The 25,024-nt window shown below is 30.3% G+C and overlaps 1 protein-coding gene across 3 annotated transcripts in view; it reads left to right on the forward strand.

The window, feature by feature from the left end:
* LOC118202953 (uncharacterized) overlaps nucleotides 1-25,024 on the forward strand; it is an 82,627-nt gene that overhangs the window by 39,396 nt on the left and 18,207 nt on the right. For all 3 annotated transcript variants that reach the window (XM_035375176.2, XM_035375175.2, XM_085823403.1), the window contains exons 5-7: nucleotides 14,765-14,871; nucleotides 15,914-16,035; nucleotides 24,613-24,797. In XM_035375176.2, coding sequence (XP_035231067.1) covers nucleotides 14,765-14,871; nucleotides 15,914-16,035; nucleotides 24,613-24,768 — 385 coding nt within the window. In that variant the 3' untranslated portion in view covers nucleotides 24,769-24,797. The remainder of the gene's footprint in view (nucleotides 1-14,764; nucleotides 14,872-15,913; nucleotides 16,036-24,612; nucleotides 24,798-25,024) is intronic.

Here is a 25,024-nt window from a genome sequence, read left to right on the forward strand (position 1 = left end):
GGATGAAATATGTGACTAAATATGATAAATCAGATTACAATAACATTAAACAAATAACATGAAAAACTGAAAAAAGAAATTTTATTTGAAATTATTTTTTAACTCGTGGAAAGACAGACAGTATTTCCAACTTATTAAATTCAATTAGACCTTACCTTTGTCAAACAAATATTGGTACTTTTCCATTTTGCCGGCGCAAGTGATAAAGTTGCCCAAAATTGTACAACCGATGCCAAACGAAATATCCTTGCTGGTAACCTTTTACGTCTCATTTTCAAAATAAGTTGCAGCCATTTCTATCAAGTTTGAATGTTTCTTTCAATACTGACATACAATTACATAGAATTTTTACCTGATAGTTCAATTTTATGTCCTAAGGCCATTCGCAGTAATAATAAATTAGGATGCAATCACACAGCTCACCCGAAAATATAGAAAAGGTAAAGTCAAGGGTTAAATTCATCAATTCTAATAAGAATGCACTAGCGAAGTAAAGCACTGCAGTTTTACATAATTTCTGAGTACGAAATGAAATAATTCTTGCATTTAAACTTGTATTCCAAATTAAGATTTAACTTGAAATTAATGTAGATAATTACTGAGAGAATTAGTGCAGTTTACATGAGATGAGATCACTTAGGGTCATGTAATATGAAATGGCGAATCAGGATGTTGTACCATGAAAGCATAGTAAATTCTTAATCTCTTTTTACAAATTAATTGTCTTTATTTATTGTCATTTTACAAAATTTTAAATGATATTAAAATGTTTATGCCTTTAAAATAAAAATTTCATAGAACTAACATTTGTTAACATTTTTTACGTGTATACTGTGTGTTGTTGCCAATAAAGTCTGCTTGGCAAGATTTGCGCCAGTGAAATGGAAAAGTTCCCTAATATTTTGTATTTTTCTTATAATTTTCATAAATTTAATATCTTAGGGAGGCTTGGTAGCACAGTGGTTAGTGCGTCACACAGCAGCACTACAGGTCCGGCGTTCAGTTCCCAGGCTGGGCAAGGTTGACTCAGCCTTTCATCCCTTGAGTGGGTTGATAAAATCAGTACCAAGTTCCATTGGGGACTAAACTCCAGGGGGCCTGCAAGAAGCTGACTTCTTATGCACAAACACCACGGAGTTCACTGTCTAGAAAGCAGATATCAAGGCACTGCCAGCCATGACCCTCTAAGGGCTGTTTGTGCCATCCAGTTTAGTTTTTAGTTAAGTTTTACTATTTTAGTAATATAAAAATACATTTGTAAGAGGTTTGGTTTAGGTTTATTTAATTATGACAAAGCACAATAGGGCTATCTGAATAAGGTGAGGGATGCCTTCGTGAAGGACACTCTAAGGGAAACTGGCTCGTATATACGTTATGCATGAGGAAAACAACGAAAATGCCTATGCAGCCAGCCCGTTTGCGGGATTCGAACCTCGGACCGAACTACCAGTGTTGAACAACTTTATCATTGGGCCGTTGGTGAGCTTTCTGATACAAAGGACCTGTGTGTGCAGGATAGCCTTCGAAATTAAGAGAGTTGTATTTAAAATGGGTGCTAAACTAAAGCTGCTTTCTTGCCTAATTTTATACTATTGAAAATACCGGTAATTGTCAAAATTATTCGTAATCAATATGTGCAAGATTATTAATGAGCTGCCAAACCGCAGTTAACCATCTAATATATTAAATTCAACATTATTATTTTTCTTTCTGAATGTCAGGTTTTCATTGTTTCTGCCAATATATCTGTAACAGGACATAAAGATTAATTGAGTTAATGTAGAATAGAAAAATAGCTTGCAACATATCCAACACGAATTAGTGGCAGTACTTCATTCTCTAGAAAAACATTTTAAATTATTATACTTAAACAAAAAATTTATATTTGTTACAGCAAAACATCATTAACACAATTAACCAGAGCTGAATGCAAATCTAGTTTTACTCCATTCTTGAAAACTAGTTTATTACTTTCAATTTAATTTTAAAATAATAAAAAAAATAAGGTACATACTATGATGACTACATAGATATCTCGCCCAAACTGGCAACCCTTGTAGGTTATACAGGTTAACCCTAACATAGGTTATAGAGGGCACTAAGATAGAGAGCAGTAATCCCACACTAGGGACTCTAACATTTGGTGGGAACAATTTGAAAAGTGAAACGGACATTTATAGTGAACCAACGCAAAACGAAAACAATAGTCCTTTAGGGACAAAGCCCCTTTGGACTAATAAATAAACAGCTTTTTGCTCCTTTATTTTCCCTTGTAAAAAATAGCCATGCAGAATATTTTTAGAAAATAACAGTAATTTAAGCATGCATTTTCCACATATTTAACACAATAATTCATTTTAGCCCTGTTGCAATACTGGAAAGGTACTCCTCTGTTATCAGGACGGGATTCAGAAATTTACAATGAAACATCGAGATATGAGGAAAGTATGAGCGAAAAATTAGTCTCTAAATACGAGCATTGACTTGAGTAACGAGCAATGAGCAGGCTGTTAATATGGGTGGCGCCATTTCCCTATCCGGCTCAACTCGGGGAATCCCCTCGTCAGATCATTCAGTGTTCTTTTATATATGTGTTTGTGCACTTGTTAGTTAATTGTTTTGACATTTAATGTGAAAATAATTACTTCAAGATGCCTTCCAAGAAGATTGTTGCCTCAGATAGTGCTGCAAAGAAAAATAAGGAGGCCATGGCTGTCGATATTAAGAAAGAAATCATAGATAAACATAAGCATGGAGACGGAATTGGCGAAGACTTGGGGGCTTTCGACATAAAAAAAAATCTACATTATTCTGAAGAAGCAGGAAGAAATTAAGAAACTTGATATAGCCAAAGGAGTTACCGTTGCTTCCAAGCACCATAAAAAAACTCCCAGATGTTGAGAAGCTGCTGTTGGTGTGGACTAACTAGACGCAGTTAAAAGGTCGGTGACAGAAAGTTTAACTATGGTTATATTATTTACCAGTGTTATTTATTAGGGAAAATTGACTTGATATTGAAATGTTGATATTTTTGGGGTGTGGAATGAGTTAAATGGATTTCCATTATTTTTAGTGGGGAGCTTATTTCTAGATACGAGAAATTCGCTATGCCAGTTGAATACTGGAACGAATTAAACTCATATCTCGAGGCTCCACTATAGATATGCAAGCACGTGGACGGCTGTTTGCACATTTTTTAGATGATTTTGGTAAGCGGTTATAAAAAGTCGTTTGCTGCAAAAGAAGTAATTGCAATCGTACTATGTTTTCAAAAGTCAAAATTATCGTCTGTGGCTTGAAATTTTTGTTTTTATTCAAAATGGCGAATTTAACAAAGCAGTGGTTCGAAGGCTACATTTACGCTCTTTCCGAAGAGAAATATGCATACTCCGTTATCCAAAAACCATGTGAGAGTCATGGTTTTGTGATATCTAAAGCATCGATAGGTAATATCATCAACAAGAAAGGAAAAAAAAACGTAAAATTGGAGCCTCAATTGGAACAAAAATTCCAAACAAATATCCAAGGAAAAAACAGACATCTTCAACTATTGCAAAGGTACGTTGTTTAATGTTAGAAGAAAATCTCCCTAGTCAAAGGACAGTTGCAAAATCATTAAAATGCTCGATGTCCACTGTAAACAAAATGATAAACATTGATTTAAATCTTAAGAAAGCGAAAAAATGCAATGTGCATCGTCTTCTTCCAAAGCATATCGCTCAACACAGGACACGCTGCAGAATTCTATATGAGAAACACTTATCCAAAGGAAAATGGAAAACAATTGTCACAATAGATGAAGTATGGGTGTATTTAAATAATTGTAACAAAAAAAGAGCCATTTATTATTATAAAAGGGGAGAAAAAAATTTAAGTACATGGTTAAAGAATCGAAAGAAAGTTTTTCTAAGGGATTCATGATTGTTGCTGGTTTTTCTTATAATGGCAAGTTAAAAATAGAGAGTGTGCAAAAAAATGTCAAGATTAACTCCAAATACTATCAGGAACATATTTTATCGCCAATTTTTTCTGAACGACATACCATCGCTTTACCCACAATGCCATCAATTGAGACTCCATCAGGGCAAAGCTACCAGTCACACATCAAAATCCACTGTAAATTTCCTAAAAGAAATGGAACAAAAAACTGGCCATAACCCATCAAGGCCATAACCCTTCATTGATATCCCTACTAAATCTCCCGATGTGTCACCTATGGATTTTTGTGCTTTCGGACTTTTATAAACTGCATTATCCAAATGTTGTCCCAAAACCCTAACAGGACTCTGGAAAGCTGTTCGGGAGGAATGGGATAGAATACCTCTTCTGGCGCTTCAAAAGACATTATTATCCCGGAAATTGCAGTGTCGAAAGATAGTTCAGAATAAGGGATGTCAAATAGAACATTTAAAACACAAGAATTTTATGTAATTTAGTTTTGTGAATACAATATACATTGTCTAAAAAATGTGTGAACAGCCTCTGTATATGCATGTATGTGCATATATGTGTATGAGTATACACATACATGAATAAAGAATATACACATGCACACACGAGCACCTACGTTTAAAAATGCATGCATATAGACACACATTTCTGAATCTGGTCCTGATAAGAAAAGAATACCTACATGAATCATAGGATTTTCATTAATCAGTTTTATTAGAATTCTTAAATGCAGAGAATTTCATCTTCACTATCCGAAAATTCAGTTTCATTTCCAGCTGAAACAATATCAGGACAATCTCATTTATATTATTTCCCTCTAACAACTGAACATTTTTAAAACATTTTCTATTCCATGGAAAACTAATGCTACATTAAACACCTATTTTCTAAATGTGAAAATTTTAAGTTATCTTAGAAACTGTAATCATTCTTAAAAAAGTTTGATCTATGCAGATGTTAGATCAATAAAATTACTTTCCTGTGAAAAAGTAATATGGCGTTCAACAGCATGATTTTACAGATCAAGATATACTTGAAAATTCCTGAAATGTTTTATTTCTTGGTATCTCACTAAGCAAGAATTGTATAAATAAGACTACCTCTCTTAAAAAAAAAAAAAAAAAAAAAAAAAAAAAAAAAATTTAGTAAATACTATGAAGAAAATTCGTTACATTATTTACATTTTATAATTAATAGAAAATAAATCATTTCTTAGCTTATCAGAATTTATTTTTGTCACATTCATAAATAGTACTAACGTAAACAAACATACCATTATTATTTCAATAACTATGAAAGAGAAAATCCAAATCTGCGTCTTTGATGGTCTAGTAGATTGGACGTCTCATTTACTACAGTTCAACAGGGTGCTGACTCACCAGACTGTAATATATATATATATATATATTTAATTTACAAAGGAAAAAGCAACAAAAATATAAACAATTTCTTGGTTTTATATAAGCATTTCTGCACATTTACAATTTTCACTTTTTTAACTATCTAGTTATATCAAAATACATCATTTAATAAAATATAATTCAAATAATTTAATATATTTTAGATCAAATACTAACTTTTCAATAAATATTTTCATGCAATAATCAACATAACTATCAAGTTTTGACTTCGAAAATTATGTTTAGAGAAACCTGAAGCTGCAGTAAATAGTAATAAATTTATTCAAAACTGAAAGTAAAGCATTCTTACTTTATTTTCTTTCTTTAATTATGGCAGATCTTTTAAAACAACAAAATCAAACAAGCAAAAAAGAAATTCATTCATGAAAGTACTTAAAGAAAACTTTATATATTTCAGTAATTACAAGTGCCTGAAAATTCAGTATATATAAAATAAAATGAACAAAGATTTGGAACAAAGTACCTGTGTTTCTATCACATAAAATTTCCAGTTTTAATAGCACAATATCTTTGAGTTAAAGATTATATATTAAAGCAAATTTATTAAACTAAATTCAAAAATAAGAAATTAAATTATTTTTAGGGAAAACACTAAGCAAATAAAAAAATTTGAATTTCATAAATAAATTAAAGTTACGTGCTTTATTTTTTGGCATAAGGTAGATAGATATTTCCAGAACAGATTTCTGAACAATTAATCCTGTTAATATTGCCTTTCTTTTACCATTAAAAGCTATTTCCTGCTTAATTACAGTATGCTTTAAGATGACTATTAAAACCTTTGAGTAAAAATAATATAACTATAAAAAGGTGAGACATATACAAACAGGAGTGACACAAACAGTAAGAAACAGCCAAGTGCAAATTTTTTTTCAATTTATTGATTTGATATTCTGTGTCATTAACAATACCAAATGCTGAAAATGAATCATTAGGCACGTGCACAAAAGAACAACACATGGAAAATCGTATTTCCTACAAGATGCTATTTATAAAATTTTACATAGGTGAAGAAAGTATGACTATTAAACACTGAAAATATAAAATGTTCACTTACTTTCTTCAAATAATTAGTAACATGGATGGATTCAGTCACAAATGCCAGTCCACGAACATTCTTTTCGCCGCCATTTCTGACTTCAACTTCACAAATATCCCGCCACAACTGGAAGTGGAAAGTGTCTGCTTTGCTATTGGTCAATGAACAAGAATTGCAACGCTTTGTTTTTTCTTTATACTTAAACATATTAAGAAAGCCTCTAAATTAGCATCTGAAATAAACTTATTTTTGCATTATATAAGTTTATATTCACAGCATCTCTGTATTAAAGTAATAATTAAATATTTCTAGGAAAAATAGAAATGTCTGTGTATGCACATGCTCAGTGTATAATCATAAATCCGGTTAATTTTTATAAGTTAGTGTAACATTAACCATGTAAATTTTGAGTTCATTTAACTGGACCCTTGTACTTATTCTGTAGATCTCGATATTAAGAATGTCTTTAACTGTTTCAGGAAAAATATAAAATATAATATAATTATTTATTTACATTATTTATTTATTTTTCCTCATATAAAAATTATTAAAATCGCTGTATCATTTTTCCCGTACATTAAACAAAATTAAAATATTGTAGCCTCATGTGATTTTTATAACAAAGATTAAAGGAACTGAAATATACGTAAAATATCAGGATTCAGCTTGCAATTTCTAGAGTTATTATTATTTTAATTAAACAAAAATATTAGTATATCTTTGATTGTAATTAATTACCTTTGGTCTACATTAAACTATTGTTCAAGAAATTAAACATTTTCGAGCATCTTCTGTTCTATTTATTATTTTATTCCTCAACATGAAAGATTTGCTAGTCTTGTTCCCATTTAATTAATTGCCCACATTTGCTAAATAAAATAAGGCGAGTATTGTACCAAACTCAGTAAGTACACAAATTTAATATACAGCTTATTCCAGTTAAATGGGTAATAGGATTTTCATAAAATAAATTAAATTGTGTAAGTTAATGTAAGTGTTGATATGAATAAAAATAACTAATTTGATATAAGAAAATAAATTATTTTGAAGATTTTTAAATTAAGAAAATACTTGTATATTTTTTTGCAAAAATGCACATCAAGATTTAGCTCACATGTTAAAATTCATAGAAAAATTTTAGCCTCATATTAGAATGCTAGAATAATGATTAAATTAATTTAAATTTATATGAAATATCATGATTGTTTTCAAATTCGTAGAAGCTTTTAACCAGAGGAAAATCAAATTTAAACGTAAAAGTGATTCAAAAACAGAAATAATTTTGATAACACAATAAAATGCTGTTGGAAAAAAATATTTGCATACCTTTTTTCATGTTTGTGAAAAAAGGAAAACAAAGTGAAATGCCAGAAGTACACTAAATATTTTGAATTAATAAACTTCATTTTCAATCTTTTTAGACTTCGTATAATATCCATAAAAGTGACGAATGAAATATACCATAAAGGCAGTAGTTTCTTTCAGTACATTTGGATTCATATAATATCCGTAAGAGTCATGAATGAAATATACCATAAAGGCGGTAGTTTTTTTCGGTACATTCGGATTCATATAATTTTCGTAAAAAATAACGTTTGGAAAATAACGATAAAGAGTCAACAGTAATTTCAGCCTTTTTTATTTGTATAAATTTCTTAAAAATAACGTGCAAAAAATGTCATACCCTTATTTCACCAAAATTATACATATATTTTTGGAGACATGCTGCCTGGGTAGGTTCCTAGAAAATGCCGTGTTGTGTGAAACTGTGTTCTATGAGACCCAGAGCCAGTATAAAAAGGGGGTAGCGTTCCGAAAACGTACTAAAAACAATTTTTTAAAAATTATACATAAAGAATTTAATTTTTATTAAAAGTGTATATGTATATATAACACAAAACAAAAAATATTACATATTTTAATTTAACGCAACTTTAGATTAATAAATTTCTTCATTGTCATTGCTCAGTATAATCAACTGAGAATGTTTTTTTTTTGGTGAAATGAGATTGCTTTTACTTTCAGAATTTCTTTCTTCATTTAACGTTTTGGCATTTTCTTCCCTCTTTAAAAAATCTCTAATTTTACTTTGCTTACTAGTTCTTGCCGGGTCATTTAAAATTTCTTAATATAGAGCTAGACAGTTTTACAGCTCTCTTTTGAATATTCAGATTATTTCAGTGGAAAGGTCTGCACTCAAGAAAAATAACTCGAGATTTTCAGCTAAGAGTAGGCCTTCTTTTAATTTTTTTAATGTTAAATTGTTAACTCCACAATCTTCATCAGTGGTAGTGTCCTCGGAATCGATTTGATTTACAGCTTCGGATGCCACTGTCAAATCTTCGTCAATTTCTTCTTCCGCTAATAAATCTTAAACATCATCAATAGCCATGTTCACAAAACCTTCACCTCCGATTGATTTAGCAAGTTCTAATGTGCTACCAATTTCATTTTCTGACGATTCACGCACGTTTTCTATTTCAACTGAAGAGGGCTATATCTTCTAACATGCATTTAACATTGATGCTTTCAGTTCTTTCAGCGACAAAGATACGATGTCGATTCAGTTCTTGATTGGAAATTTCTTCCAAGCTTCCATTACATTAATTGATTTTGAATCAATTATTTCTAAAATCTGCTATAATGCTCTTCTTATGTAATATATTTTAAAGGTAGAAATAATACCTTAATCCAATGGTTGGAGTAACGAAGTAATGTTAGGTGGTAGGAACAATATTTTGAGATTGGAATGATTCAAATCTTGTGGATGACATGGAGCATTATCTAATAGTAATAAGTGGCTTGAAGCTCATATTTTTCTGCCTTAAATAATGTTCAGCATCTGGCACAAAACAATTTAAAAACCAATCTTTAAATATATTCCCAACTACCCAAGCTTTTGGATTTGCTTTCCAATATACTGGTAAGGTTTTTTATTTACGCCTTTAAGCACACGGGAATTTAATGATCTATAAACTAATAAGGGTTTTGTCATATAATAAAATTCCATAGTTAAGAATACACTTAAAATTCTAACTGTATGTTCTTTTCATTTTTAATGACGACCTTCTCTTATTTGGAAGTACGTGGAATTAAATCCACAGCCCCGTAGTCAAGTTGTTTTTCCCGCCTTTTCTACACATACAGTTTTAGAATGTTCTGGAAATATTTAAAACGAACTGGATTGGCTGACGTCATTTCTTTGAAGCTCCGCCTTTCCAGAGGCTATAAAAGGACTCGCAAAAGAATATCGGGGGCTTTTCTTAAATGTCATGAGGCAGTAAACTTCATACAAAAAGTTATTAGTATTTTTATTTACTTCGGATATCTGATTTTGTAACTGCTATTTCTCCTGAATAATAATAAATGGATCCTGTTTTTTAAACTTATTGTCTGATAATTTAAGCTATGACTACATTTATGATTCTTCACCAATCTTTTATTCTGGACAAAAGCTGGTACATCACAAGGAGTTGACAGGATAGGTGTACCCAAAGAGTAATTTCAATGGAAGAGGAAGAACTTTTAAGTGCAAGTTGTGTCTGTTTTTTACAACTGAAGAATTGTGAATTGTGATACAGCTTTGTCTTTGAATTTTGAGCGCATCTCTTAGTTAGAATCGCATGATTTGGATATCGTCTGCTGGAAAGAAGCTGAAGAATTTCAATCATTTATGCTGTGTTTTTTTTTTAACAGCACACAAACGAGCAGGATTAAATAGTGTACTCAGCAGCCAAGTAAGAACATATTCTTAGAAATTATAATGTAAAACAACTTCTAACTACTGCCCATCACCCCCAGACAAATGGGTAAGTAGAGCATGTGAACCAAACCCTAGTAACTCGTTTAAGATGTAAAGTAAATTCTACATCATCAAAAATTCTATGGACGAAAATTTTGGATCAAGTTATTAGTGAATATAATAATTCCCTTCATTCGGTAACTAAATTCACCCCTGCATATCTTCTACTCGGAAAACTTCCTTTCGATTCTCCCCTAGATCAAAATACTTACCCTCCAGTTGACATAGCAAGAAAATTAGCTAAAGAGAGAACTATTGAATATCATAAAAAGGAATAAAAGTCGTTATGAAACAAAATTTGCAGATGTAGATTTTCAACCTGGTGATCTAGTTTTATTTGATGAATTTGAATTTCCGAATACACGTAAATTGACACCCCCTATTCTGGACCATACCAAATTGTCAAAAAATTATCTGAGGTTAATTATGAAATTGATAAAAAGAATTACCACACAAAGAAGCCTACTGATATTGTCCATGTTTCCAGACTACGACACTACCAAGACCCAGAAAATTTTAAACTACATCACCAATAGGTAGACACACCTTCCTTTTGGTAAACGCTCAACTGGGGTTGCTACTAAAGGTAATTAGAGCACCTCTAATTATTTAATGTTTAATTTTCTGTGTTGTTTTGTATCTTTGTATTTATTTTGTATTTATGTGTCAATTTTTTGGCAACAACATTAATGGTAATTATAAAATACTATTGAAGTTGAAAGTTGTGTTGAACGACAATGCAATATATGACATAATTGTCATCGTCGATAGTAAAAGGTAAAATATGAGTAAAATTATTGTGTAAAATTATTGTTATCAAAATAAGTGTTTTATATGAATAAGTTGTCAAAATAAAATACTGTAAACAAACTAAAAGTCAAAAGGAAATGTTAAGAAATTAGTCAAGTATTGCAATTGTCAATGATATGAAGAAAAAAATAGAGGAATAAATCACCTCAAATAGAAATTTTTAATATTAAAGCCACAGCGAACTAGAAATGAAAGATTTGTAAAATAAGAACTGCTCTAATGTTTTGCAGCAATCTCTAAAGATCTGTATCCAGACCTGAAACTGTTCTCGAGAAATGTTTTCCCAATACTGCATGCATAATGTTATTTTTCTTTATTTTCTATAAATGTCAATATATTAAGATATATTATTTATGATTTATATATTGATATTATTATTGACTGTGATATAGTGAGAGTGTCTATTTAAGATTAATATTATTGTAACTCGAATTCTGGATGTGAGTTCTTCAAATGAATTAAGCAATTATTTGAAATATTTTTTCTATTTGGAATGTCTTGTGGTCGAGGCGCCCGGCTTCAAGCCTTTCAGATGGGGGAATATTTGTAATAATAAAATTCCATAGTTAAGAATACACTTAAAATTCTAACTGTATGTTCTTTTCACATATATATATAAAGGTTCTTCTGGGCATTTTTTCCCTCCAAAGCCCAGTTTTGTCGACATCGAAAACTTGAACTGCTGTGTATCCCTGTTCTTCTATAATATTTTGAAATTGTTCAGGAAACGTCCTAGCAGCTTCATAATCAGCTGCTGCAGATTCTTCTTGAATTCTTATTCAATGAACTGCAAAACGCTTTTTGAAATTTTTGAACCAATTTTTACTTACCAGAAAATCTGGGTTGACAGCACCATGCTCTTTGAGGTGCTTGAAAATTTTAGTGCTTTTTGTTTAATGATATTATCATCCAACAAAATTCTTTTTTGACAGCTATCATCAATCCAAATGCTAAGTGCCTTTTCCATCTTCTCAATTACTGGCGCCCCCGAGAGCGAACTGCACGTTTTGCAGATGTCGAAGGTCCTGCAGCAACTGTACTTCTTCTTATTTCTTTTTCATTTTTCTTAATAGTGTTTCTTCATTCCATTTAAAACTTTTTCCAATGTGAGATGCCTTTTCTCCTTTTAAAAGACGGTCCGAGATTTGTATCTGTACTTCTGAAAAAATTAATTTCCTCTTAAACATTGTTTTTTTATCTTTATCGAACATGTTTGGGAGCTGAAACTTAATGTCTTAAAGACGAAAAAGTTATTCTTTAACACACCATGGCTCGCGCAGACTGCTGACCAGCAGTGTGAGACACTTTTGTTTTCAGGCCACAGAGACGAAGATTCGAATTTTGGAAGTCGAATTTGCAGATCGTGCATTTTAGAGTTCTTATTGTGACCTCACGTTATTCACCTTCTGCGTTAGTGAGGTTTTTTTCATTGTTATCTGGGGACATTGGTTCATACGGGTCATCTGAGGAAATTTGTTCTTATGGGTACTGGATCTTGGAAGACAGCTGGCAGAACTTACAAAATGAAAATTCTTATGTGTTAAATGACTATATATATGCTTTGTGCAATATGGAAAAATTTCATGCAGAGTTGTTAAATTTTTTCAGATTGCTTGGCCAAATTTCTTATCGTGTTAGAGCGAAACCGTGTTGTAGGAGGGTTCTCGCAATTTATGAATCGTGTTGTAGCGAAACCGTGTTACAGGATACCATGTTGTAGGAGGGCTACCTGTATTTAGACCTTCGTATCTGGAACAGAATTTTTATTTAATTTTCATTCCGATTTTTACATTTTAATTTACTATCATTATATATATATATTGTAAAATGCTGTCTAAATTATTTAGGCTCTGTAATTAATATCTATGTTGAGACTGTGTAAAAATACATTTGAAAAGAGTTATTTTCATAAGCATTATCTCCAAAGTTCTTGAGCTGTGTTGATATATTACAAACTAAACTACTTAAATTATTTTTATCTTCCTATCTACTTCTGGAATTCTGTGATAACCAAGTGTTACAGATTTAAAATAATGTTTCCAGGATCCACATTTAAAAATTAAAGAATATTTTAATATTATATTTCTTTATGAAATGGATTATATTTTTGGCTAACTAAATTATTTATCTGGAATAGTTTTTAGCAGAAAATCCTGCCTAGTATAAAATGGAAATAATAAAGACAGTAGGGCTATAATATGCATTTTTATTGCAGAAACAAAAGGAGCATAGTATGCCAATTTTCATTTTCATTATATATTTATTATATTAATGTGTTATGACCCTATATAGCAAAAGCATCCTTGGAAGTCCATACAGAGCTCCTTTTGCATTGCTTAATGATTGCATCTGGTGACTGTTATACAGCTGGTATACTTTTTAGACCATACATTTTTTTTTTTCCTGAAAATGAAAAACTTTGAAGACATCCAACGAAACTACCAATGGACTTACATATATTGCCTAGAAGGAAATGATTGCAATACCTTAACAAAAAATGGGAAGAAAAGCTATGCAGAACTTTAGGTTTAGGTTCCAGATGTTTATATAGCATTGAAATAAGCATTAAGATGATATCATTTCAAATATAAAATGATGTAATGTAAACACAGTGTAAATATTGTCCTGATATATCACTGATAAAATCTTGAATGCAAATGATAATAAACAATTTAACATTGATTTAAGTAAATGGAATATTATTTTGCAATAAAATTACGTATCATATTTTTACTAACCTTGTATGTGTACTGTTTAAAGGTTATAAAAATGACAGTGTGTAATAATCCTGTTTTTCATTTTGAAATTCCATTGGAAAATATTTATTAAGAACCAGTTAGTGAAATAAAATACTTTAATAATAATTAGTGTCAATTTAAAAAAAATTAAAAGCATGATTTCATTGATTAAACCATGATTTGATTGATTTGAAAGAAAGTTTCAGACATCAGCTATAGTTGATATATAAGAATGTATCAACAAGATGTCCCATTAATAAAATAGGGCATCCTTTATGTTCGCAGTTGTTGATCGTAGATTTATACTTCTGATTACAGAAGTGTTTTAAATGACAAAAATGTTCATTTTATACATGCCCTCAACCTGTCTCTTTGTATAAGTAATTTTACTTTTGACATTTCTGAAAGAAATCATGAATCAATGATTGTTAGTGTGGTAATATTTTTCAAATTCTGCATTCTCTTTATTAGTATGTACGTTTATTTGTATCTTGATGGGATTATTTGTCTAAGTGTTGGTAGGCCTTTAGTTTGTTTCAGTAAACAAAACACTCTGCTGTGTTATGACATCTTTCAGACTGTGCCAAGAAACTAATAGGTTAATAAGAAAGAAAAGCCATTTGAGATTAGTATAAGATCAGCAGTAGAAACTCATAAATTTCTGTTATTGTAATACAGGTTTACCATAGCATAAAAACAATAAAATTGTAACTAAAAATTTAATTCTAAATACTTTATAAAATGTACTTTTTTTTTTTTTTTTTTAAGTAAAAACTGCCATTTCTATTTATCTAGTTCTAGGGACAGTTTAATTCACTCCTGTTTTATAAAACATGTTAGTATCGATCTTTCATTAAAGAGTTTCAAAATTAGAATTTTATATACTTTATAATGCATTGTTTAACAGTTGTTATTACATGGATTTTGTGTTTGTTTTACATTTTTTTAATATTATCCATATTTTGTGTAAACTTTGCACTGAAAACTTTGTCATTTATTCCAGGGATGGCATAACACATGAAATGAAACCTGTAATGTTATCTCATGAAGCAGTGAGAAAAATATTGCTGAAAAGTATTGCTGCCATTTTTTGTCATGCTGGTTATGATGGTTGGTTTCTAAACATAATTTGGCATTTTTATTAAGTTATATATATTAATCTGTTACATAATAATTAAATTAGCAATTAGTTATGAGGCTTAAAGTACTGTTTTTATAGATTTACATGTTTATGTATGAAATATCTGTTAATGATTTTCCTTCTTTTTTTAAATTTAAATTTTAGATCACAGAAAAGTGTTGTGGATAATATAAAAGTAATCTGCTTGTCATAAACAAACAGATGAAAGTTTCAGGAAGAGAAAGAACAGTTAATGCTTTTATTTAGTTATTAAACAGGAGTTAACACAAAATATAAAAGAACATTATTTTTTAATAAAAGTATGGAGTAATGTGGAATTTTTTTTTAACCACTATAAAATTTGCAAACATCTTGCTTTTCTTTTTTACTTTTGAAGCAGGCTCTGAAGGGTATCTGATGGTGAAAAAACTTTATAAGAAATCATGTAGTTGTATGGTGTGTTGAAGAGGGGGGGTTCTGTATTTCCTGTTGCAGTAGGCCAGTCGGCAATATTTAAATTGCATTGTTAATTTGTTGAAGATGCGGCACAAAATCAAACTTTTTCCAAAATGACATGTCAATTCCTTTCCCTCATTTAATTCGATGTGTGAGATAATGCATAAATACCAAATTTTGTGAAAATCTCACAGCAAGCCAATTCAGAGATATTCATACTTTTAACCTTTAGCAAAAATTTAAAAAAAAAAAAAAAAAAAAAAAAAAAAAAAAAAAAAAAAAATCTTAAAATGAATGAATGGCTGAATGCTAAAATCTTTTGGAAATTATTAGTTTTGCATTTTATACATAAAATTCTTAGTTTTTGAAAATTACTAGAATTTCTTTAATCTGTGTATTTAAAAAATAGTTAAGATGTTAGAAAAATATTCAGAGGAATTTTTTGGAAAAGAATTTTTATATTTAATTTATTTGCTGATAAAATTTGATACTTCGAATCATCTCCCATATCAAAGATTTAGAAATTTTTATCATTTTATGTTTTTAATAATAATCTTCAATTCTTCAAATGTCTAGCTGCTCCAAAAGACATGCTAAATTTACTTTGTGATGTAGTTGAAGATTACTTTCATGGCATGATGCGGTTGCTAAGAAAAAATGTTGATAGACAGATGATTTCTGAAAACTTAGACATTATGGTATGTACTTTCTATTTTTAAAAAAAACATACATTTGCAGTGTCTTCTTAAGTCTATCATGTTTACACTGATTGTACTATTATACACTCTTTTGCAAAATAATTGAAGCACAAAGAAGGACTTTAGCGATAATGACGAAATTTGATATGCAAAAGCATCTTAATCGAACATGCAAATGATCAAAGTTTCAAGGCGAATGAGCTGGAATTGCGATCATAGCGCACATTTCTATTGTGCAATTTGCAAAGTATAAAACCAGTAACAGAGGCGGAAAATTTATCTTTTTTTGTTCCTGCCATTGTAATTCCGTAAAGAGGCAACTAAAGATGCCATTATGACGATATTGAAGGCCTTACGGACAACTAAACAACTTTGAACGTGATCGCATTGTAGGATTGCAGGAAGCTGGGTGGTCATACTGAGTAATAGGCTGCCACCTTCAGCATACAGACACTACTGTGCAAAGATGTTGGCAGCAATGGTTGTTACAAGGAAATTGCTGCCGAAATGAAGGCTCTGGAAAGCCAAGGCGCACAAATGTGAGGAAAGATAGGATGATTGTTCGCCAGACCTTAGCCGCACCAACAGTATCATTGTCGACTATTCAACACACTAAAGCCACATCTATACCTCCCGTGGTACCGTCCACCATCTCGAGGCACTTGTCTGAGGCGGGGTTACACTCACACAGTACATTCCCTTTTAGACATTTGACCTTTTGACCCCACAACATCGGCGGAGTCGTCTGGAGTGGTTTTGCAGCTGATCATCATAACTGCCATCATATAGTGTTCAGCGATGTTCGTGTCTGGAGAGAACAGGGCCAGCGGTCCCAATCAGCCTTTGTTTTACAAAGGCATACAGCCATAGCCCCTGCAACGGCTAAGAAATGTCCTACAACGGAATTTGTTATGTGTGCACACAGAATGGAAAAAGTTTCAAAAGGAATCAAGGTACAATTGCAAGGACTGGGATGTTCCTTTATGTGACATGCAATGTTGCATATCACAGCATCACAACCATATAAAATGTTTACAAATATTACATAAAATATGATTCTATAAACAAATTGTCTTTTTTACATGCTATGGTTGTCCTACCTGATTTAACAAGTTAATTCGAGTTATGGATTTTTGAACTTTTGTTTGAATGTTTATTGTCAAATTTGTCCTTATAAGCAATATTATTTTTGGATTATAATTAGGCACATTGGTTTTTTTTCAAATTGACAAATAAAAGTAGCAAATTATTGGCAGATAATTAAAAAGTAATTTAGCAATTAACAGTTAGAGGGCCTATTAATTTTTTTCTTTTACAACTGACTTTAAATCTGCAAACAAAACTTAATACATATATAATACAAACATAGTTAACAAAGCAACAACCTTGTGTTTAGTGTAGATTTCAGTCAACAGTCTATCGATTTCAGGGGCAAACAGGTACAGGACCCAAGTTTGTTGCTTTGCTAATTTTATGTTTTAATTTGTTTCCCTTCTGTCTTGAGGAACATAGTTATTACTAATATTAAGAATATGATCTCAAACAAGGGAGTTTACATTTATATTAACTAAGTCACTATCCTTAAGTTTGAGTTCCTTGACATATGTTGCATATTTCTCGTGCCATTCGGCTAGAGGGCGCTGTGTACTCTCTATTAGCCAGTGGCAGGCTGGATACTAAATGTGTTGGATGTGGAAGACAGTGCTGCTTAATAATATATCCTGCATTATTTAAATTTGTTACATATTGTTGTAAATAAATGTTGTTGTTTTCGAAACTCTCTTTGTTGCACCTTTAGACACACTGAATCATTAGATGCAAAAATGTATTCCACATCAGCCATATCAGAAACTATTTCACAAGGCTTCGGTTCTTCCTTAGTTCAGAATGTTAGCCCATACCACCATATAAACCATTCACAGGCACTTTATTAGCAACATATGTCTTTAGTTGATGAGGTTCCTTCTTAATCCATGCTAACACTACTGATCAATCAGGGAAATAGTATACCTTGTCTATGGGTAGTGGAATGGCATCTAATATTCTTTTCATTAGTTTTACCAAAAGAACTACATCACAAATTTCCAAATTAAGTACATAATTGACTTCAAGGGTGAAAAACGAGACTTGCTGCAGAGATGTCTTTATGAAAAGTCATTCAAAGATGAAATATATTTTGAATAAATTGCAGCACCATAGACTTTCTGACTAGTATTGCAGAATCTTGTTACTTCTGTTTGCTATAACTCCACTGTTTAAAAAAAAATCTAAGGATGCAATACTCATTGCTTGTTCTAAGACCTAGCAGAAATGCCTTCCAATCTTCAAAGTTATTTTTTGGAAGAGGTGTGTTCCATTTTATTTTTAAGAGCCAAAGTTTTTGTGGAAATATTTTAGCTTTTGCCATAATAGGTCCAGTTAAACCTAATGGATCAAAGAGGCAACATATTGTTGATATAACATCTCTTCTCATTACTGTTTTTTTTCAATGTCAGGTACACTGCTCAAAAAAAAAAAAAAATGGGACAGTGCTATATCTCCTGTTCTACTGGGGCGATTCACGAAATTCAAATTGCGTTCTTCATGTCTCGAAAGCGCGACTTAGGATATATATTAGATTTATATATAGCACTATTCTAATATAGGTATTTTGACACAAAATTGGACTTTTCCTGAAATAACATACCAATATTTTTACATATTTCGATTCTACGACTCAAATTATGCCAGAATACCAAGTTTTGTAAAAATCGTACGAGTAGTTTTTGAAATATTAACTCTCAAAATTTTAGCTCCTCAATGTTAATTGAATTTGGCAAATATTTATTTATATCTCTTTTTTTATTAAACATTTTTGATTTTTTTTCTCTCACATTTCGAAGTTTAGGTTCATTCCAAATAAAATTTACCCATTTTTTGTGTTTTATTTTTTAAATTTCTATTTTTAAATAATTTTTATAAATTTTTCGAAAAAATTTTGAATTATAACCTATAAAATTTTTACCATCATCTTAAAGTAGGTATATTTTTAAGCATATCTGCAAAAAATTAGACTTTTTTATTCAAAATTTTATAAGATATACACAAATTTACATATTTTCGCATTTTGAAATTTGGCATCTTTTTTTTTGAGCGATAACGCCAAATGTGGTCTATGGATTTTTGTTACACTGTATTGCCACAGCTATTTTTAACCTTAAATTTCAAGTAAAATTTTACGGAGAATTAATTATATGACATTTTTCCCTCAATGATGCGTAATAAATATTTATTAATACTATATGAAAAGCTATTTTTTTAAATAAATTTTTTAATATTTTTTAAAATTTCTCTCTATCTTTTTTTTTTTTTTTTTTTCTTTTTTTTTTAATAAAAGTAAATTTTTGTAAGAGTAAATTTTTACCTTCAGCGTTTTATCATCTGCTACTTTACTTCGTTTAAATTGAATTGTCTAAAACTGAGAATTTTCATTTGATGTTTATTTGAATTTTATGACATTAACTGCACAATTTATTTCTAAACAAACTGATGCTTTTGAAGTGGCTGAAAGAGCGGCTGGTACTATCATCCATATTTTTAAAGCACACTATATTTTTATAGAAACATAAGATTTAGAATAATCATTTTTATAAAAGTCAAATTATGATATAAATATACAACCCTCTAGAGACTGAATTAATGGAAGTTCAATGGTTATGTAGAAATGATCTGCAGCTACTTAAACGCTGGATAAGTTAGCAGATTCCGTGGACAAGTAAGAATAATTATATAAACGACACCCAACATTCTGAATTCAATTAACAACGAGGATACAATGTTTATTAAATGAATTCAAGAAGTTTTAAAACAAAAAATCAACTCATTTATTATCCTAAAATGTATTTTTGTGCGTAGCGTATTTTCATTATTCTAATTTAAAATTCTAATAATTCTTAAAATTCTAATTTAGAATGTAATTGTCAAGAACTGATTCCTAATCATCAGTAATATAATAAGTAATTATTACGGTTATTAATATATCCTTCTTATAAAGTAATTGCAAATATTTCAAAAAACTTTCTGTCTGAATGCAAATATTTTTCTGTGCAAATATTTTTAATTTTATATTAATCAAGATTGCACATGATATTATTTATTTGCACTTCAATTCTTAACGTCAGTTCTAGTAGAAGTTACAAATCAATTATATTTAAATAAGGATTGGATTGGATTATTTAAGTATGGCAAAGCACACAAGGGCTATCTGCCTAAAGGGAGGGATGCCTTCGTGGAGGACTTTCTAAGGGAAACTGTCTCATATACACGTTACACATCGGGAAAACCACGAAAACACCCATGCAACCAGCCCGTTCGTGGGATTCGAACCTCGGACCGAACTACCAGTGATCAGCGTCTTTACCGCTCGGCCGTTTGTGGGCCTTTATGAAATGGAAGGCGATAACTTTATTTAAAATGATTGTCAGAAATACCAAAATGTTTCAAAAAGTTGGATACTTTTTAATATGCTTTCAGAATGCTTAATGAAAAAGAGAAGAAAAATAAATTTTTTCGTAAAATTTAGTATTTGTACTTTTTTTTAATTAAAAACTTTTCAATCTTATTATATTTGATTCTTGCGATTTCAAAAATAAAATATTTGACTAAAATATGAATAACATTTTAAGAAACCAAATGTAGGATAAAATTGTCTAAAGCAATGGGCACAATGATAAAACTGTTTAAAGCAGTGTATGCAAGTCATCCTAAGTTAAAAATGTCGGTTATACGTCTCTCTTATTTATATATATCTTTACTGAACGGAACATTGAAAGGCGTGTAAAACTGTGCTTTACTGTATTTTCTCTTTTAATATAGTATGCAGTTTTCAAACTGATCGTAGTCTGGGTTACAAAGTATTCTTCCGAAAGAAACGCAGTTCAAATAAATAAAATCAAATTCTGGAAAATTGATATTAATAAATATATTTAAAATGCTCAGTTCGAAGGAATAAATAGAAAATTTTAAAACAATTATCTGAAGAGACAATGCAACACAAACAATTAAAATAAAAGTATAAAAATTTAAAAATTACCTAAAATAATAACTATGATGAAAAATATATATAAAGAAAACTATTTGAAAAACAATAAACGCTGCACCTTTATTTACGCAGTTCGAATAGGTAAATAGAAATTTTTAAAACAGTTATTCAAAGAAAAAATTACTTAAAATAATAAGTTATAATTAAAAATATAATAATAAGGAATATTATTTGGAAAAAAGGAACGATGGTGACTTTTTTTCCTCTCACGGGAAAGGAAACTAGGTTGCCATATATTAAGAAGTTCGCCAAGTGAAGTATTCTTGGCGCAAACTGACAAAAAAGTGCCAACATAAATTTGTGAATTTCTCCATAAATTTCGCTCCAAATTTTACAAAATTTCATATTTAGGCGTAATTTGAGTAGTAGAATCGAAATATGTAAAAAAATTGGTATGTTATTTCAGAAAAAGTCCTATTTTGTGTCAAAATACCTATGTTAGAATAGTGGTATTATAAATGTAATATATATCCTACGTCGCGCTTTCGAGACATGAAGAACGCAATTTGAATTTTGTCAATCGGGAGATATAGGACTGTCCCTTTTTTTTTTTTTTTTTTTTTTTTTTTTTTTTTTTTTTTTTAGCAGTGTACCTTTAAATTATAAGAAAAACTGTGTAGCCATACTCCATGACATTCCCAAGGCTCTTGTAACCTGAGGCTTAACAGTAGCTAGAAAAGAATAATCCTGAGTTGCACTTTCTCTGTTCTTCAATAGTTCAGTATTATTTGAACACCATTTGTGTAACTGCATTCCACCACATTGTAGAAGACAGGTTAACTGTGGCTGCACCTCTCTGGCTTCTTGCACCCTATAAGCTCCAGTGAGAACACACAACAGTTCTTCAGTATGACTCCTGAAGCACAAGGGAATTCAGTCGCTTCATCCATTCGTAATTGCTTCAGGACCCTTGTTGCGAGGAATGGTGCGCTTGCTCTATGTGTGACAGTGTTCAGACAATAAGTGTGCATAGAGCTACCAATCAATTCTTTCCATAAGATCAACTACAGATTTCTTTGAGATGGCTGACGAGTATTTGTGCTACATCTTCTGAACATCACTCCTAGTGCATAGCATTTCGAAATCTTAACAATAGTAGAAAATAAATATTTCTGTGGTAATCTTCCCTGCATTAATATTGAATTAAGTATAGTAGCCGCTGGTGCATTAAACACAACTCAAAGCTTGTTAGAGGTTTTCTGCAGATGATAAACTCTGTGATGACTAAGATAACTGCAGGATGATGTTTCATTTTCTTGAACTTCTTCCTTGTGATTTAAATTTTTAATTCCTTGATAAAATTCTTAAACAAGGTTTTCAAATTCAAATTACTTTCTAGTTGATTTCACACTTGATGTAATTTTTTCTCAGTAACCATTTTTGATTCTCCTAATTTCGAACCTCCCCCAGTGGGTAACTGTGCTACATATCTTCCATCACATTATCGATAGTGTGTATGTTTGAAATGTTTTTCACAGTATTCTTCTTCTTCACTCAAAACATTGGTGATACTTGCAGTGCATTTGACTTTCCAGAATCTTTGCAAAATTTTACCAAGTTCTTCTTTGCTATTTAGAACTGTTAGTAATTTTAGAAATAACTAAGCAATTAATTGGTCATATGTTAAATACTTGTTTGAATTCTGTATGGCTAGTTGATAAGTAATAATTATAACATTCTCGCTTATTCCAGTGCGGTTGCATAAATTCATTCTTTCCATATATTTAACAAATTGGCAACTTTTTCAATGATACAGCATGACATATTTCCATTATCTAAAACAGCGCAAACTGGAATTCTTTTTTCCTTCTGAATTACAAATATATACTATTGCAGTAGCTAATACATTTTTCTCCATGTCAAAGGACAACTTAATTGATTTTTCTGAGAACCATCTGCATTCTTGTATATAATCTCTTCATCCCATGTTTCCACCTTTGTTTTATCTAACTGCTGATTAATTGCACCATTGCTGAGTAGGCAGTGAATTATTGAATGATGCTTTTTATGTATTTGGAGCATCAGAATTTCATTTTGCAATTAAATGTTTTTTACTAAGGCGTTTTAAAACACAATTTATTGTTTTGAATTATTTCAAATGTTTGATTTTAATTTTAAAATTAAAAATGGATGACATTTTTGTAGTGGGTTTATTATTATTTTGGTATATCACACAAGTCTGAACATTTTAGTTTTAACCATCAGAACATTTGATTTTGAGGTTTCTTCTAATGGATATTTCACGTTACTAATATTATGGTTAATGTTATCTAATAACATCTTTTGTCTAAAAACAAATTAATTCATCAAACATAGGAACTTCTGTATCATTAATACTTGGTTCAGTTTGTTTGTACATCTCATAATCTAGCTTCTGGAGTACAATATTTAATAATAGAATGTCCGATAAATTATTTTTCTCATACTTTAGAACATTTGAAGTCTAAGTTTTTAGTAGTATTATCTATTACATACCTTATCCTCTACAATTCAGCAGTTAATATCCTTAAATCCATTTCCTCAGTTAAGATTAATTTATTTTCATACCTATCTTGGAAGGGTTTTAAATCGAGAACTGAAAGTATGATTAACAGTTTCAGGATATTTTGCTTAATCAAGTAATGCAGTCTTTAAATAACAGAACTTCAAAACTTCTGTTAACTGAGTATTATTCACAACAGTGTCTTCAAATTGCAACTTAAAAATTATTCCATTTTGTGTATTTACCTAAAAATTTAGGAATTGGTAATTCTAGCAAATGTAACTGTATTTTAGAATCAGATTTACTGCAATCACTTTCATGTTCATAATGTACAATAGATAATTTCCATAATTTTTACCTCCGAAACTTCTGTTCTTTCTTCCATTTGGAAGATTTCTTCATTAGTGGCTATTACACCTTTTTTGTATGGCTATGACATCACTTTCAAAATGTATGTGTCTTATGTTCAATTGAATGTTTTGAAGTGCTCTATTCCTTATGTGTAATTCATTTTTGTTTACACTATCATCATATTCCGTAACTAACTGCATTTTCTAATCTAGTTAGTTTCGCTTTAACATTGTTTTACTTCTGCCAACATTTGGCTTTTAACAAACACTTTTGTTTAAGGGCCAAATGAACATGTTTATTATGCTAAAGGACTGTATAAGATAAAACAAACTTTATTAATTCTAATAGCTAATAATGTACTATTGACATCCTCTGGCATGGTGCCTTAATTCAATCCAGTGGCTAAGTGAATGTTTTCTGTTTTTGCAATAGGTGGCACTCTATACTAACTTCAAAACCTTTTCCATGTTTGTTTTTTAAAATTAATAAACTTGAATTTTTTTTTCTTTTCTTAACCAGTAGCAATTATAAAACATTTTTACTAGTTTCTGTATCTGCATTTTTAAATATTAATTTATCAGTTTATTATATAATTAAGTTGCTGTTTCATATCTAATTTTATAATTACTCTAATTATTAAAAGAAAATAATATTTCTTTTATAGTCATTGGAAGAGGCCTTTCAAGGAATGGGTTTTGATGGCTTAAAAGAATATCAAAATTATTTTGAAAGTATGATTCAAAATCATGATCGTCTTCTAGCAAGATGTGAAAATCTTGTTGAAGAATTTAAGGAGTATAACCTCACTGAAAATGAATAGTATTGCTCAGAAAAGTAATTGTATATTTTGTAAGTAAAACTCTGATTGCTATCAAAGTTTAAGTGTTACTTTTTTAAGTTGAATTATTTTGTATTATTCTGTATTTGGGAGAAATTTAGTATAGTAATGAATTAGAGTGCTGTGTCTTGCTAATGTCAGATTATCGTGGTTTATTAGTGAAGCAGATTTCAACAGACAGTTTTCTGCCCCTTTGAATGGCAACATAAAAAATAGGAAAAGCACATTGACTTAGAAA

The sequence above is a fragment of the Stegodyphus dumicola genome, chromosome 1 (genome assembly GCF_044657685.1).
Source record: "Stegodyphus dumicola isolate Sdum_Otavi_A_Nest chromosome 1, ASM4465768v1".
In the NCBI taxonomy this organism is placed as follows: domain Eukaryota; kingdom Metazoa; phylum Arthropoda; class Arachnida; order Araneae; family Eresidae; genus Stegodyphus; species Stegodyphus dumicola.